Raw genomic sequence first — 17,766 nt, forward strand, 5'->3', positions numbered from 1 at the left:
TCTCCTCAGTTTCATCATATCCAAAATCTTCTGAGTTCTGGTTTGCACAATGCGAACCACCTTGTAGAGTTGCCATTGTTTATGCTCATCAATGACTTTCATAAAATTCTGCAGGCCATTGTGTGTGTTTTCTTCCCATCTCTAGCTCCATATTCATTACCCATATGATTTGATTCATCTTGAGCCTTCACTAAAATGAAAGAAAAGAAAGGGGGAAAGCCTATGGTTCTCTCTATGTGGAATGTCCTACCAGTTTGTATCATCAAAACAAAAGGGGAAAAATACATATTATCTCAAAAAGGTCATAACATATCTCTTACCATGATAAAAGGAAGGGAATTATTTACATTATCAGTCAAGTTCTCATCCACATGTTCATGATATTCATTGCTCATTGCCCAAAACCTTGGAAAGCACCATGACTCATGATTTGAGCTACATCTCCAACTTAAAAAGGAAAAAAAAATTGTATTATGGTGTATCCTCCCCCTTGGTTCATTTCCATATTACAAAGACTCTACACATTCTCACAACCAAATAAATATTAATCCACAACCTCCGAGACCCATAGACCCCATGATAATCACTTGATTTCAGGTTATAGTGATATCTCCTACCATATCATACATGTGAAATATATGATCTCTCCCCACCATTCATATGAGATAAATGATATAAGTGGCCCATTTATTTAAAAAAAAAAAATTACAACTATGCGCACTCACAAGTCTATATATTTGTGCAAGCTCCAAAGTTGAAGATTCATACACTCCACCAAAATTGGTTCCACATCATAAAACTACAAAGGCATGGAACATTGCTTATAAATGATGCATTGCAACCTCCCATATTTCATGTGGGCTAATTGTCCTCAAATGTTTTTGTATTGAAATGGACATACAAGTATGCATGATCTAGAGTTGTTTGTTCTAAAATTTTATATACGCAGCCATTCAATTTTGCAGATAAAATATAGAAAAATAACTTCAAAATTTTATTTTGATTAGTAGATAGTTGCATTCGATTTATTCGATTGTATGAAAATGTGGCGGAATTGTGTGAAATTACTCACAAACACTATATCATTACAGAGATATCACACATGGGATTTCATTATGTATGAGAATACTTATTCAAAATTGGTCGATAAAATTGATAATCAAATGAAAAAGAAAGAGCCTTCCAAATAAATTCCATGGTGAATAAATCATGCAACTTTGCTTTGAATACCTCAGATAATTAGAGAGAAATGGTTATACTCGTAACGAAAAAAAATAATTGAAGAGAAAAAAATTAATTGAAGAAAATTGGTTATACTGATAAGGGAAAAAAAATTTGAATGGGTGTAGCACATGTTAAAAGACAACAATTTCTTCATATAATATTTTTCATTTTTACGGTAAAAAAGGAAGAAGCCAAGTTACGAAGGTGAACATGAAAAGCTACAGGGTTAGTCGAAACTCGTGTTTCTCAAATGAGTATGTTAGAAATGATTATCTAAAAAAATATACACCATTTTACCCTCCATTTATCCCAGTTTAATTTAAATTCTATATTGCAGGAAAAATTGATTTTGTATATATATTTTTCCTAAATTAGTATTATCCAACAATCCTCACATTAAATTTTGGCATTTATTATTGATATAATCTTTCCAGGTCCTTAATACAAACCCCAAGTCATCACGCGAAGGCAAAGGTTTATAGGTTAAAAGCTCAGTGAAAGAGTAAATGATGATCACATCAGACCATTGATCTATTTGAAAGCGATTTTGTCAGTTACTTCATATTTTACCAATAAAAGAATACTCGTTTACCAATCTTAATACCTCATATTCCACAACATTTCACTTCTCCACAATTTCATTTCTCCACAATGTTCGCTTTCATTTATCTTTGGTTTTTTAATTAAAAAGTTTTTAACATGAATGTTTCTTTTTACTATTTCTCTAAATTCAACTCGTAGGTTTTAGTTTTATGGGCTCAATACTTTTAATATTTATTTAGGTTTTAATTGTTCTAATCTTAACTTATTTTTCTTTTGTTTTAATTTTTGTTAAGTCATTTAACTTTTTTTCCTGGTTTTTTTTTAATTTTTTTTAATTTTTGTTTATGTTTAGAAAAATAAAAATAAAAATCACATAATTTATAAAATACAAAAGTATTAATATAATAAAAAAACAATCATTAGGAACTTTATGCAATACATTATTAGCGTATCAATTTAAAATTAGATTTGGCTATAATGGATTTTATTATTTAATTGTTGTCTCATCATTATTAGTAAGAAACTTGTTAATCTGCACTTAATTGTACATTTTATTCACTTAATAAGATTTCTTATTTTCATTTAACAAACACATATACAACAATTTAAGTTCATAGTTAGAGAGCTAAATTTAAAAGTTGGGTACATAGTTCAATGGTAAAGTCATTAGTTGTACAACTTGGAGGTTATGGTTTCAAACATTAATAAATTAGTATTTTAAATAAAATTATCTTAACAAAGGGGTTAACTAATTGTGACCAAATTCATTTCTTTAATTAATAAGTTACAGTAGCCTATGCTCTATAGTATTTTAGGCCTTTTAGCCTAAGTTCTAACTAGCTCGCGACCCTTTTGTGTTTAAGAAGCTTATGCCCTATAGTTCCTAAGGTCCAAACCCTAAGAAATGACCAGCTCGTTGTTTTGTATATAATTTTGAATTTAAGGTTAGGGTTATCTTAGTGAGTTGTTTTTTATTTTTCAAATGAGATAATCGCTCTAGAACTCTTCCTTGCGAACAATGTCTCTCTTCTCAGTGGCAGCATGTTTGGGTTGCATCATTCTTGATGTTGACCCTACCTTGATCATGAGACTTAAAGAAACAAAGAGGTTTCTCTTATTACCTCTCGTAAGTAGATGTGAGGTTCGAAGTGTTAGTATCCAAAGCATCTCATTTTGAAACATCAACACCTACCTTCTTCTCCTGGTTCTTCTTTCTCTTACTGGTTGAAATTCTTCTTTTATGTATTAAATGCCAAAGAAATTTTGAGCTATAATACCATTTTGATTCAACGTTAGAAGTCACTATGGAATTACTCTATATGACTTTGATGTTCCAAGTTAGTCCCTGCCTAACTCGCTTGATTGACCTGGTTTTTTTGGATGGTGCAATTTTAAAACTCATAGTTAAACCCCTATCTTTCACTTCTCTTAACATGGATTTATTTCCATGGTTACTACCATTGTTCCATGTAATGAACTACTACTCTCAAGATGGCCCTCTAACCAATCATCCAATCTTGGAGCACTTTAATTTACATACAGTTCCCAGATCTTGATGGAATTCACTTTGCTCCATTGGGCTCTAACTTGTTTGAGAAGTCAACTGCAATTGGGGTCAGGGTTCTTCACTCAATGCTACACACCAAGCAACCTCAAGGCCAAACCAAGCTCAAACGGGTCTGACCCTGAATCAGAGTCGGGGTCTGAACCTAGGTTGGGGTTGGACAATTTATCTTTCACACTACTCTACCAGGTCCCAACTTGCGACCCATAATTTCTCCCGACTTGGATCTTCCTCTTTTATGCATAATCTTATTTAGTTGCAGGATTCTTTGGTCTATAATTTAATGGCATTACTCCTAGCCGTACTCTAACATGCATCAATACTTAGCCTCCTCCCATATGCACAAAATGCACAACTATTCCTTTTTGGCATACACAGGGGATCCATTAATTCCTTACGCTCATTCTAATTCAATATTTGATTTGATTTACATATTCCACTCATTTTTTATATTCACAAATTACTGAGGCCTTCACTAACTCTCAACCTTCCTTGCTCATAAGTAGTCAAACACTCGAGCCTGATTTCTCTCTAACTTTCATGCTCTATCTCCTAGGAGCTAACTTTCTATATTAGAACCAAGACCCTTCCCCCCATTCACAAATTCTCATTTCAACACACAACCTTTATACACATTCAGATAGAAACATAGTTATTCTACAATTAATCTTCAAATACTATTATTAACTTAGAGTAGGAATAAACAAAGAATATATACTTGGCACACACACAAATACACAAGACACACATGAACATTTCCTCTATATCAACATGTCTGAACAATGTGGATGTTTTCAGTGGGAATAGTCCATCTATACAATATTCAAAGTCCCTTGTGCTCCTCCTGAGATGTGTTGTCAAACACTCGCAAGCTCATTCATTTCCTCTTACAGGCGTAATCTTGAATACTAAAATAATACCAACCCCTTACTAGCTTTACTCCTTTCTTCCCCTCAACCAACAACAACCTTACTACTTCTACAAAACACACATATATATATATGCATGTATATTTACAAGAGACATTTCGTAACAACCTGAGAGAGGTTTCCTACTAGTAAGACTGTCAAATGGCCATACCTAACCTATTCTAGAATCCACCATAACAAAAGAATTACAGTTGTCCCATAAGGACACATAAGTTGGAATAAATGACTTAAACCTGTGTGTTTGGGAGATGGTGAGATAAAGAGACAAAGGAGAGATGGAGGGAGATATAGATATAGACGGTGGGGGGAGAGAGAGGGAAGAAGAGAGACGCAAAGAGAGGGAGGGAGATAGACTTTTTTATCTTATGAATATTCTGGTTTTTCATTGAAATAGATGCATGGATTTTAGTGTAGATGTTTATTCCTAATATTATCTAATTGATTGTAGAAGATGCATTGATTTCAATGCAATTATTGATTTCTAATCCTATTTGATTGCTTGCAATAGATGCATTAATTTAAGTGTAATTTCTGGTTTCTAATCCTATTTGATTGCTTGCACTAGATGCATTGATTTTAGTGCAAATGTTGATTTCTAATCCTATTCGATTGTTTCCACTAGATGCATTGATTTCAGTGCATATGTTGATTTGTAGTTCTATTTCATTACTTGTACTAGATGCGTCGATTTTAGAGTAGATATTGATTTTTGATTTGATGTAACTAGATGTATGATGTACGTTAATTTCAAGGTAATTAGATTAATAGTGTGCATTGATTTTAGTGTAAGCACAAAAAAATATTGATGTTGTGCATTGATTTTTATTTTACAGTGATTCAGCCATAAATTAAATACTTGAATTTTCATCTTACCTGAAATGTTTGCTTCTTGAAACTATAAACTATTTTTAATTCACTATATTGTTATTATTCCCATTTTCCTTCATTCAACATTGTTAGTCACTTTGCATTCAAATGAGGTAATAGAAAACAACTACTATTGAAAATTACTTGGGATTTAACATGCTCTATAAGTCACTCTGATTGACTTTGGAGAACACTACTATTAATATTGGATAGCAAGAGAGAAAAGGTATGATGTTTACTACAATAGCTCTAGTTAGATATTTGAATGGTCTATGATTTCAACTATCTTTTTCATATGATCGATATGAAAAGATGGCAAAACTATTATGTGTGACAATAAGAATAGTAGAAAAAAATAGTTTGAGAATGATCACAATGAGACTATTTGTAATTGGCTACATTCTTATTATTCACATTTTCCATCATTCAACACTGTTAGATTGTCACTTTGCATTCAAAATAACATTAAAGAAAGAGATAAAATAAAAAAATTGTGTGATCATGCATGAATGAAAGCAACCTAGGTCCATCTTAACCCCCGATATATCAAGTGTCGAGAGGGAACAAATCTCTTGAGTTGCAAGCCTTTGCTCAAGTTTTGCAATCAATGAGATTAAGAACAAAACTTGAGGGGTTGAGTGCAAAACTTGAGAAAAGATTTGCACCTCCAGAGATTTAATGTTTCTTAGTACTTGATAGATGTAAGATTAAGATGAATCTAAACTCGTATATTTACAACAACAATCTGACGTTATAAATTGGTAAATAAAGTGTGTATCTTTTATATATAAATTTACAATAATATAATATGTTACATTGATTATATAAAATTAAAATTATTATTGAAATGTATTATAAATAATTTTGAATCAAATTAGGTAGATTATATAATGGTTAAATATTCTGAAATTGATTTTTTATCCACTTTTTATATTATATTTTTTTTTTATTTAATAATATATATTTTTAATTTGATTTTAATAAAAATACAAACAAGTTGATAATTGAAAAATGTGCCAATCTGTCAACCAAATGGTTATATTTGTATTAATATATATATTAAAAAGAATTGATTTTAAAATAGGTGGTATCGTTTTCTTGGAACCAATTTTTTAATATGTGGTTGGCACATTTTTCAATTATCAACTTGTTTGAATTTAAAAAAAATATGTTCACGACATATTTAAACAAGTTGTTAACAGAAAAATAAACATATTTATAATTAAGAAATTTAAATAATAATTTAAATAATATTTTTATATACATACTTTTGACAGAAAGTCCACCCGGTTGAAATTTTTCCAAAGAGAGACCACTCATGTTTACATGGTTTATGGTTTAAAAGTATAGCTTGGCCTGAAATAGTATAACGTGCAAGGTGTATGGATTTGATGGTTAGGTGAGTTGAAATATATATCGTATAAAATATTCTATGAATCTAGCGTTCACATTGGATGTTCTCACATATTTTTTGTAATGTTTAAAGGTACTTTGAATATGTGCATTAAAATATATTAAGAGAGTAAAATATTCTATGAGTTTAGCGTTCAGATGTGATATTTCAACATCATTTTTGTAATGTTTAAAGGTACTTTGAATCTGTGCATTAAAATATATTAAGAGAGTGCTATTAAGAGGGCGCGATATCCATCAATGTCGAATTGTAAGAGAGTGCTATTAAGAGGGCGCGATATCCATCAATGTCGAATTGTAAATTTTGTTTTAGCTTTTTTACGGGGTATTATTATTAAATAGTATTTTGTTTTGTTATTTATTTATTTATTGTGGTTGAAAAAAAAAATTATTATTATTATTATTATTGAAATTAAATAATATTATTATAAATATTAGTTTCAAGGGATATTCAGTTGGTCAAAATCAATGCCTTGCCATTGGGAGGTTACAGGGTCCATTCTCCCCGAAGCCCTTGGGATTAGGCATCGCTAGTGGGTTGCAGGGCTAGATTCCCTTTGGGGTCGATCAACCCAGATTTTTCCGTGGACGTAGCGCCACCCGTTGACCAAGGTGTTTGTGAACCACAACCTAATATATATATATATATATATATATATATATATATTGTTTTGATGACAAGTCATATTTGCTGAGTTAAAATGGTGTCACGGGTTGTGATGGATCTAAAAAATTAATTTAAAATTATTCTTATTAAAGAGCCTAAACTCATAAAAGGTATTTAATTCTATTATGTACATATGTTTATTTTTCTTTAATAGTGATGAAAGTATTGTATTAAATTGGTATAACTGCAGTTTCAGAATGGTCTTTATTCTTAATATCTATTCACAGTTTTATTATCCCAAAGGACACACGATCTTTGGAGGTGTGTGCATATTCTCCAAAATACCTATAGATACAAACAAAATTTAGATTGCATAACAAACCATTGTTAAGGAATAATTGCAAGACAAGGAATATCATTTCTCATTAGGACTCTTGCGTCTAATTGCGATATCATTTGCAACAAAATTGTTCATTCTCAACACTGAAAGAAGCTAATAATAGAGAACACTAGTTTCAAATTAATGGTTTGCCCAATAATGTTTCACAATCTCTAACACTTAGACACAAATCCAAGAACATAGTGATGGATAACCAGCTATGAATCTTCCAACACCTTGAAATCTTCGATGTTTTCTTATTCCACCGAACGTAGATCTTGTAGTGATCCATATGTCTTTGCCTCATTATCTGCACAATTATTTAAACCCCAACTATACTCAACTTCAACTTTTCCATCTAGGTTGAGAATAACCCCTCCCACTGATGCCACTGACACGCTAAGGAATCACTTCATATTGGCTCATTAATAGAGTCTAACCCCGAGAGTGTAACCAGGTATTTTAATAGCAAGAACTAAACTCATCACCATCATTATTATCACATAACATTTTTTTAAAGTCATTTACTCACTAGATAATGATGAGATAAAATAAAAAATAACGACCATTATTGTCATTATTATTTCATTTTATCATTTTATATTCTCTATATTTATAATATAATAAAATGTAAATTGTATTAAAAATAAATATATATTTATTAGAATATTTTGTAAATTATTAAAATAAAAAATATATTTTTATAATTATATAAAATAACTAAAATTAAATTAAATTTCTAATAACAAAGTGTTTTTACTTCAAAATAAAAAATTAAATTGAATTCAATTTAAAATTTTAAAATAATTTACATTTTATTTTATTTTATTTTAAACTAAAATTAAAATAATATTAAATTAGTTAAAATATTCAATGTACTAAAAATATTAGAACTTGTCTTGACGATGAATCACACTTATTGGTTTGACAAATGTATTATAATGTAATCTTCGTAGAAAACTCTTATATATATATATATATATATATATATATATATTTATTTATTTATTTATAATTATATAAAATAATAAAATTAAGTTAAATATCTAATTACAAATTGTTTTTACTTCAAAATAAAGTTCAATTCAATTTAAAATTTTAAAAATAATTTACATTTTATTTTATTTCAATTAATTTAAATTAAAATAATATTAAATTAGTTAAAATAATCATCAAAATTACTATTTTTAAAGTTCAAGAGTCACTCCAAAGAATTTAATTTCCAATTACTAGAATACAGACAAGCTTGTCAACATACTTTTTGTCAATTATACTACCATTCTCAAACAATCATCAAATTTACCTTTATAATAATATCTATGAAAAAGATACACAACTCTTTCTATCTTAAAATTTAAAATGTAAAAATAAAAATATAAAAATAAAATATAAAATTCTATCCTATTTTAGAATTGAAAATATATATAATTGGAAAATGATTCAAATTATAATATATTTAAATCATATATTTATAAATTTAAAGATAATATATAAAATTAAATTAAATATAATTTTAATAAATTATATTTTTTTATTTTTTTCATTGGCTTATAGAAAAAATCTCTCTGGGGTAATAATTCACGATCTCTCTACGGTAATAGAAAAACAATCTGGGGCAGGTGCGTCTGCGGTCCGACTTGTTGATATCAGGTGCAAACATTTCTTATAAAAATATTGTTACTTCTAAGTTCAAAGAAAAAATGTAAAACAATCTGGGGCATGTACGTCTACGGTCCGACTTGCTGATATCAGGTGCACACATTCCTTATAAAAATATTGTTACTTCTAAGTTCAAAGAAAAAATCTATTTACCATCTCTCTGTGGTAATAATTTAGGGTGATGTATTTATGATTTCTCTGTGGTAATAATTTAGGGTGATGTATTTACGATCTCTCTGCGGTAATAATTTACGATCTCTCTACGGTAATAATTTAGGGTGATGTATTTACAACCTCTCTACAGTAATAATTTAGGGTGATGTACTTACGATCTCTCTGTGGTAATAAGTTAGAGTGATGTATTTACCATCTCTTTGCAGTAATAATTTAGGGTGATGTATTTATGATCTCTGGAGTAATAATTTAGGGTGATGTATTTACGATCTCTTTGTGGTAATAATTTACGATCTCTCGGCGGTAATAATTTATGATCTCCGTGATCATAATTTACGATCTCTCTGCGATAATAATTCACGATCTCTCTGTGGTAATAGAAAAACAATCTGGGGCACATGCGTCTATGGTCCGGCTTGCTGATATCAGGTGCACACATTCCTTATATTTTTCTAATACATATCTGCGCATATATTTTCAAGTATGAATAATTCACCACAATTACCAAAGATTACCAAAGGTAGACCTAACACAATTACTCTACAGAGCCTCTATGATTATATAGTCTTTAGAGAAATGTAGAGAAGAAAGAGAAGTAAAGCTACAAAAAGAGTTAGCAGCCATGCTAGAAAATAAATTCACATCTCTTGAAGACAAGATCAAAAAGCAAATAGAAAATAAAATAGAACTATTGGAGAATAAGATGGAGGCAATGGAGACTAGATTGCAGGTTATAGAAAAACAAAACCAAGATATGAACCAAACATCCAAGCAAGTAGATGTTGATACTTTAAACATCCAAGCAAGTAGATGTTGATACTTTAGAGAGTCTTAAAATGAAGGACATGATTAAAGACCTAGAAGAAAAAGTTAATAGTGGCCTCACCCTAAATAGTGTGGCAGGTAAATTAGATATCAAACCAATTAAAGAGGAAATGAAAAAATTGATAGAATTAGACCATGAGCGTAACAAAAGGGCCTTGAACCTTATAATCTTCGGTTTGAAAGAGGAGGTAGGCCCAGACAGAATTACATAACATGTTACAAATTTAAACAATGTGTCTCGCAGAAGCAACAAGGTTGGGGAAACTAACTGAGAATAAAGGAAGGATGATCCGAATAAATGTGAGCTCTACTGACCATAAGTATGACATACATAGTAAAACCTCAAGTCTAAAGGAACGAGAATATTTATAAATGAAGATATCATTCCAGAAGATCAAGCAGAATTGAGAAAGGAGGTTCAAAGGTAAAGGAAGTTAGGAAAGAAGGAAAATGGGCAATAATCAGAAATAGAAAAGTCATTATTCGAGATAGAAACCAAAAAGATAATAATAAATAGCAATTCAACATGCTCCAGATTCTTTCTTGGAACTGTCGGGGCTTTCCATGGAATAAAGGCCCCAAGCTAAGTTGGATCTCGAATGATGTTGATATTATTTTTCTTGTTGAAACTTGGGAGCACGAAGAACCTAAGGTCCCTAACATAGATGGCTTTACATTATGGTCTACCTGGAATAAGTGATCCTCCCGTAGAGGCATTAGGGGTATATCTTGTTACATTAAGAAGAACATCTCTCTCCATGCTAGGATTTATAAAAACTACCCTTACAAGTAATATAGTTGGATAGAAATTACTAACATTTATGATAAAAAGACCTACATAGAAATTTGTTATTCCCCCCCCCATCAATTCTAACTTCTATAAGAAAAAGAATCGAGATAAAAATAGTCCTTACAATGGTTTAGAGAATGATATTTCTAGCTTAAGGAATGAAGGCAATATCCTTTTAATGGGTGACATTAATGCTCAAACTTCAAGCAACCAAGCTATTCTTCTAAGAAATCATTCCAACCCTAATCCTCTTTGGTTAGACGAAGACCTTCCTCTAGCTAGCAGGTACAAAAGGAGCTCTGAAAACCTTGGGGAGAATTTGTTTGGGTCGGAGCTAGTCAAGCTCTGTAGTGCTCAAGATCTCATAATTTGCAATGGCCTAAAGAAGTGGCCTGCATCCATGGGCTTGGTAGTAGCATGGTAGACTATGTTATCTCTGATCTCCCTCTATACAACAAAATAACAAATTTTGACATCTTAAACGACCACGAGCCTGACTCTGATCATAGACCTTTACTTATAACTCTCAATTTTTTCATGCATAGAGATCCCATAGAAGATAATCCTTATAGCCAAAAGAAGTTAATCTTTGATAGAAATAAAAAGATCTCTTTCTAAATGAATTAAAAACTAATTTGCTTCCTTTATCTAGTATAGACAACATAGAAGATCTCTATCATACTTTTACTACAACCCTCTCATATTCTATTAACAAGTTCTCAATTGAAGTTTTGAGTAATAAAAGAAATATCAAAACCAACCCATGGTATGACAAAGATTGTAAAAGTGCGAGGAGAGAAATTAAGGAAGTTGTTGATGAATCTCGTAAAACTGGCAAGATAAAAATATACAAAGCCCTAACTAAAAGGAAAAAAAGGCAGTATATTCGTAAAAGACAAGAGAATCTCTTACACCTCTCTAAGGTAGATCCTAAGAAATTCTAGAGGTAGATTCTAACTAGGAAAACTAAAGATAATAATAAAATTGCTTTACACGACTAGAATTCCTATCTTAAAAGTCTTTAGGAATCTCCAAATGTCATGGATAAATTTGTAACCCTTCTCACAACAAAATAATTTTTCTCATTAGAGGACATTGATTTTGGGGTTAATCGCTTGGCCAATGGGAAAGCTAAGGACATTGAAGGTTACCAGGCAGAAATCTTAAAAATTGGAGGTCTTGTCCTCATCCCACACATTCACAAGCTTTTCAATCAAGCGATCAAGCAAGGGTTCCCTAAACCATGGACTCAAAGCCTCATTATCCCTATTTTTAAAAGCGGGGATACAAATAACCCCTCTAATTATCAGACAATTATGATCATCCCTCTCCTAGCCAAGTTATATGGTATTATTTTGGAAAGGAAGTTGAGCATATGTCTTGAAAGTGAAGGTAAGCAGGCTAAAGGCCAAGCAGCTTTTAGAAAGAAGCACTCAACAACAGATCACCTAGTTATGCTTAGGATCATTGTGGAGGAAGCAATGATAAATCCAATCCCTTTTGTTGCTTTGTGGACTTTAGAAAGGCTTTCGATATGGTTCCTAGAAACAACCTTTGGAACAAATTAGAAGAGCTAAAGGTTCCTTTTGAGTTGATAGCTGCCACTATAAGGTTATATGAGAATGTAGTTGCCAAGTTAAATAGAAATGAGGGGTGGTTGAAAGATATTAAGTGTAATATCAGAGTTAAACAAGGTTTCCCTCTCTCCCCTACCCTATTTGGCATTTACATCAACAAGCTAGAAGGTTGTTTAGAGGAAGTAGGATGTGCTGGCACGATCTTAGCTGGGATAGTCATCATCCTTCTTCTTTATGTTGACGATATTGTTCTTCTTGCAAGGTGCCCATCTAATCTTGATAAGCAACTTACACTTCTTAAGGATTTCTGCTCTACCATGGGTATGATTGTTAATACTGACAAAACAAAAGTTATGATTATCAAATCCAAGAAGGACACTTACGCTAATTTTATGTATGAAAATAGTAACTTGGAGGAAGTGTGTTCCTACAAGTACCTAGGAATTGATATTCATCACAAGCTCAACTGGAACTATAGCATTGAGAAAAGGATTAATGGGGGATGGAAAGCTTATTTTGGTCTTGAAAATAATTGTAAAACAGCAAACCTCATAATGTGGGATAGAAAGAAGTTCCTCTTTGAAACTTTATTCACTCAGGTTATCTTATATGGATGTGAGGTTTGGGGTTGTAGCATATCTACAGAATCCTGGAGAAATATTGAGCAAATCCATAAGTGTTTTATAAAGTATAACCTCAAAATTAAAAGCAACACACCCTATCCTATTCTCCTTATAGAAGTGGGTCTTTCCCCTATTGAGAGCCTAGCTATGACTAGGCTTCTGTTGTACAAGCACAAACTCAATAACATATGAGACCATAGACTTCCTAAGATAGCTTTATATTCCAGCCAAAACCAGCTAAGGCTCAAAAGAGGTTGGTATAAAGACACCAGGGCCTAGTTAAACCATTGGGAGATCGAAAAGAATGTTGCATTGCAAAACATTAATAACCTTAAAAATATTGTTACTTCTAAGTTCAAAGGAAAAATGTGGTGTTAGAAAGATTTAGCAACTAAAAGAAAATTAATATATTATAAGGAGGTCATCAACCCCACCCTAGAAGATCAAAAGTATATCTTTGGTTTAACTAGCTCAAAGAAGAAAATTAATATAGCCAAGATTAGAACGAACTCTCATGAGATCCATAGTGAAACGTGTCGTTGGGAAATTCCTAAAACACAATGGATGGAAAGGTTCTGTCATCTTTGTGAGAATACGAACATTGAGGATGAAAATCACTTCCTCTTATAGTGCACTGCATATAACCACATTAGATCTCAGTTTCAAAATCCTTGTTGCAAAACTGACCTTCCTAGCGTTTTGCGTTGTCAAAATTACAGTGAGCTCGAGAGGCTTCTCTCCAAGCTTTTTGACCATAGGAATAAAATCTTAAATCAAAACTAAATAATTCGTTTCTTTAGGTCCGATAGACCAAAGTTTGGTCTCAATGGACGTTAACCACCATCATCATCATCATCAAAAAATTAAAATCTTAAATTTTAATTTAAATTACTTCCTAACTTTCATTTCCTAAAATATTAAATATATTTATATCTTTAAAATTTTAATACAAAAATTAATTAATATATTTGAATTTTTTAAAATTATAAAATAAGTAATAAATAAAAGATATAATAATTCATAATTATACTTATCATTAAGGATGACAAGGATGTGTCATTGCCCAAAAAATTCCTTAGTTTTCCCTGATAGATTAAAAACAACACCCAACAAAGCTAACCAAAATTCAAACCATAGGATTATTATCCTTCAAATAATTTCTATTAAAATTAATATATCTAAATTTTTATTTTTAATTTTTTTGCTGGTTTATATTTAGTAATTAAATTAATTATATTAATATTGATTTTTTTAAATAAGGTTTTTTAATTTTTAATTTAATTATTAATAATTATTAGATGAATGATAGAATACATTCACATAATTATTAATGATATAATTATTAATACATCCTTCACATACGCTGTCCAATTTTTCTATGAGTGGCAACCCATTCACCATGCCTTTCCTATGCAGCAAATTCAAACCTCCAAAGTTGAGATGTCCAAATCTCAAATGCCATAACCAATTTTCGTCTTTGACCATTGCTTGAAAGTTTACTTGTATGACAACTACATCTTTTCTTCCATCCTCTTGTGAGTTCATTGATAGTTGTGCTTGTGCACCTTCTTCTTTCAAATTTTATCTTATCTTTAAGGGAAACATTCTATTGTTTGTCATCTAAACCTTTGCAAATAGCTGTCTACTTGGAGGTCTATCCAAAATTGTGCACACATCATTTTTGAAGAAGACATTGTAGCCCTTTTGCATGAGTTGTCCAATGCTTGTGAGGTTATGCTTCAGACCGGGGACAAAGTAAACATCTGAAATGTACTTCTTCTCCCCCTTCTTTTTTAGGGTATTAAATCTTCATTTTCCCATCACAGAGACTTTATCAGTCCCTAATGTCACTTCAGATTTCACACTTTCATCTAGATTGGAAAACGTTTCTATGTTCCCTGACATGTGGTTGCTACACCCTGAATCTAGATACCATATATCACTTTGTTTTTCTTGTGCTAAATTACAAGCTAAAAACATGTTATCATGGTTCTGATTTTCTTTTTTGAAATTTACACTTGGTTTGGTACTAATGTCATATTGCGCCTTTCTACATTCATTTTCATGATCTGACCTTGCGCTTGATTTTGGCTTGGGCCTTGAATTGGATTTTGATTGCTGCCCCTTCCACTTGAGCTTGAAGGGTTGCTTTTTCAACCTCTGCGTGAGCTTCTTCCTCTTCCTCTACCATATGATCTTCCTCTACCTCTACCTTGACCAAATGAAACTTGTGTCTTGAAGGCATGCTCCAATGAGGAGCTTGTTGCTCTATTCAGTCTATGTTCATGAGAAATCAGTGATACATGAAGCTCATCCACTGAGAACTGTGAGAGATTCTTTGTCTCTTCTATGGCCACAACAATGGCATCAAACCTTGTTTGCAGACTTCTCAAAACTTTCTCAACTATTCTCCTTTCTTCAAGTGTCTCACCATGAGACCTGATTTGAGTAACCAGCCCAATTAAATGTGTAAAAAACAAGTCTACATTCTCAGACTCTTTCATACAAAGTGTTTCAAAGTCTCTTCTCAACATTTGTAGCTTTGTTGTTTTTACTTTTTCCATGCTTTGGTAAGTTGTCTGGAGGGTATCCCATTCTTTCTTGGACTTCGTTGTTGCTGCAACCCTTGAGAAAATACTTTCATGAACTGCTTGAAAAATGTAGAAGAGGGCCTTTGCATCCTTCTTCCTATTTCCCCTCAACAAATCCCTTTCTACAAGGCATTGTATGTTGCTCCATTTGTTGGTTTTGAAAACCATTCTCCACCAAATCCCAAATGTTTTGAGACAAAAGCAGGGCCTTCATTGTAATAGCCCAGTAATCATAATTTTAGTCATTAAACTGAGGTATCTAAGGATTAGTGAAGGTTGTGCTTGATGTTGACATTTCTGAGTGTGAAAAAATATTAGTGAAGCTTGTGCTTGATGTTGCCTTTTTTGAGTGTGAAAAAAAAAATTTACCTGCTAGTAAATATGCTAAAAAAAACAATGTGCGCTCAAAACAATTTTAACTGCTAGTAAAAACAACAATTGATTTTACATTAACAGAGTTTAAAGCTCTGATACCATGTTAGAAATTTACTAGGGCAAAGAAGAGGAGTCTTACTCAAAAAATCCCTTGCGGAAAAATCAACTTCAATTGCGGCAAGGATATGGCAACTACACAGAGGCTTAATAAAACATAAAATCAACTTCAATTGCGGCAAAGATATGGCAACTACACAGAGGCTTAATAAAACATAGAATTCACTCAGAGAAAAACAAGAGTAAAAGCAAATGGTTGGGGTAGATCTACTCATGAAGGTTTAGAACCACATCCCAACACCAAGTAAAACACAAAAGACTTACTGAGATTTATCCTTCACTGGGATTGCTGAGTAATTGTTCGTAAAACTGGTTTTCAGGACTTCCCAACATTACAAATGACTTTTACATCCATATTTATCTCAACATAATGAATAATTAATACTCAACATGGACCATTTTACATAGTAATGGGTTTGCTGATCTTCACTGCACAAACACGGTATTTGTCAAGCGGTTGTTGACATCAATATTTCCAACAAAAAACCACCTCTTTCAAACTTCACAATTCTTGATCATCGATATCATTGTAAAATATTCTATTTAAGTAAAAGTCATTGCAATTATTTTCTGCCGACCTTGCTAAAGTGAATGTAATATTCATTTCAGCTCCGGTGTGTCTGCTAGCCCAGTGAAATAAACTTTTAATATTGCACGCGATTTACAATACGCAACATTGCGTAAATAACACCAAAATCGTTTCAGGAGAACGCGGGAGCACTGTATAAAAAACTTGTGGAACAATGGGTAAAATTCACCATGACAAAAGGGGTTGCTGGAATATGGCGCCAGTGGGCGTGCTGTTATGTTTATTGCCTGTCATTAGCGCTCAACCAGGTATGCGATCCAACAGCTGATGAGTGTATTTCTGCGCTTTAGATTCGGTTTTTCAGCGCTTTAGATCCTCACTTGATATCTTGTTGCAGACATTATGTTTTGATTTCCTAAGTTACTGGTGGTGTGGCAGGATTTCTGAGTATTAGTTGCGGAGGGAGAACGAATTACACTGAAGATAATATAACATGGGTCACTGATGCTCCTTACATAGACGTCGGCGAGACAGCCGACATAGGGAACGCCTCTCAGGGAGCCTACGGTTCTTACTTGCACCACCTGCGTTTATTCCCAAAACCCCTCAACAAGTCTTGCTATCAGCTGCCTGTGTCCCCTAATGTGCCGTACCTCCTCAGATTATGGTTTGCTGTTGGAAATTACAATGGATTCACAGAATTGCCAAGCTTTTCTTTCTCTATTGAGACGCCCGATTTGTTGGCTGTGGTACAGAGAACAACCCGGGATGAAGATGCACATTATAATGAAAGAATATTTGTTAGTTCTGGCACTGTGCTCTGCGTTTGCTTGATCAGGACCTCGGAGTCTGACGATCCATTTATTTCTGCCATTGAGTTGAGAACCTTCCAAGATGGCATGTATGGAGAAGCTAAGCCAGGAACAATGTTGTGGCCAGGAACATATGATGTCGGTGGAGAATCTCCTATTAGGTATGAA

At 32.3% G+C, this 17,766-nt stretch overlaps 1 protein-coding gene across 4 annotated transcripts in view; it reads left to right on the forward strand.

Annotated features, from left to right (window-relative positions):
- Nucleotides 1-16,829: 16,829 nt before the first annotated feature.
- LOC149210047 (putative LRR receptor-like serine/threonine-protein kinase At1g67720) overlaps nucleotides 16,830-17,766 on the forward strand; it is a 117,568-nt gene continuing 116,631 nt past the window's right edge. For 2 of the 4 annotated variants that reach the window (XM_089396583.1, XM_089396582.1), the window contains exons 1-2: nucleotides 16,830-17,094; nucleotides 17,225-17,759. In XM_089396583.1, the coding sequence (XP_089252709.1) occupies nucleotides 17,001-17,094; nucleotides 17,225-17,759 (629 nt within the window). In that variant the 5' untranslated portion in view covers nucleotides 16,830-17,000. The remainder of the gene's footprint in view (nucleotides 17,095-17,224; nucleotides 17,760-17,766) is intronic. The other 2 variants (XM_089396584.1, XM_089396585.1) reach the window with 2 other exon arrangements.

Source organism: Pinus tabuliformis, chromosome 1_2, assembly GCF_031772625.1.
Source record: "Pinus tabuliformis cultivar Carrire ecotype Pingquan chromosome 1_2, CPIR1, whole genome shotgun sequence".
NCBI lineage: Eukaryota > Viridiplantae > Streptophyta > Pinopsida > Pinales > Pinaceae > Pinus > Pinus tabuliformis.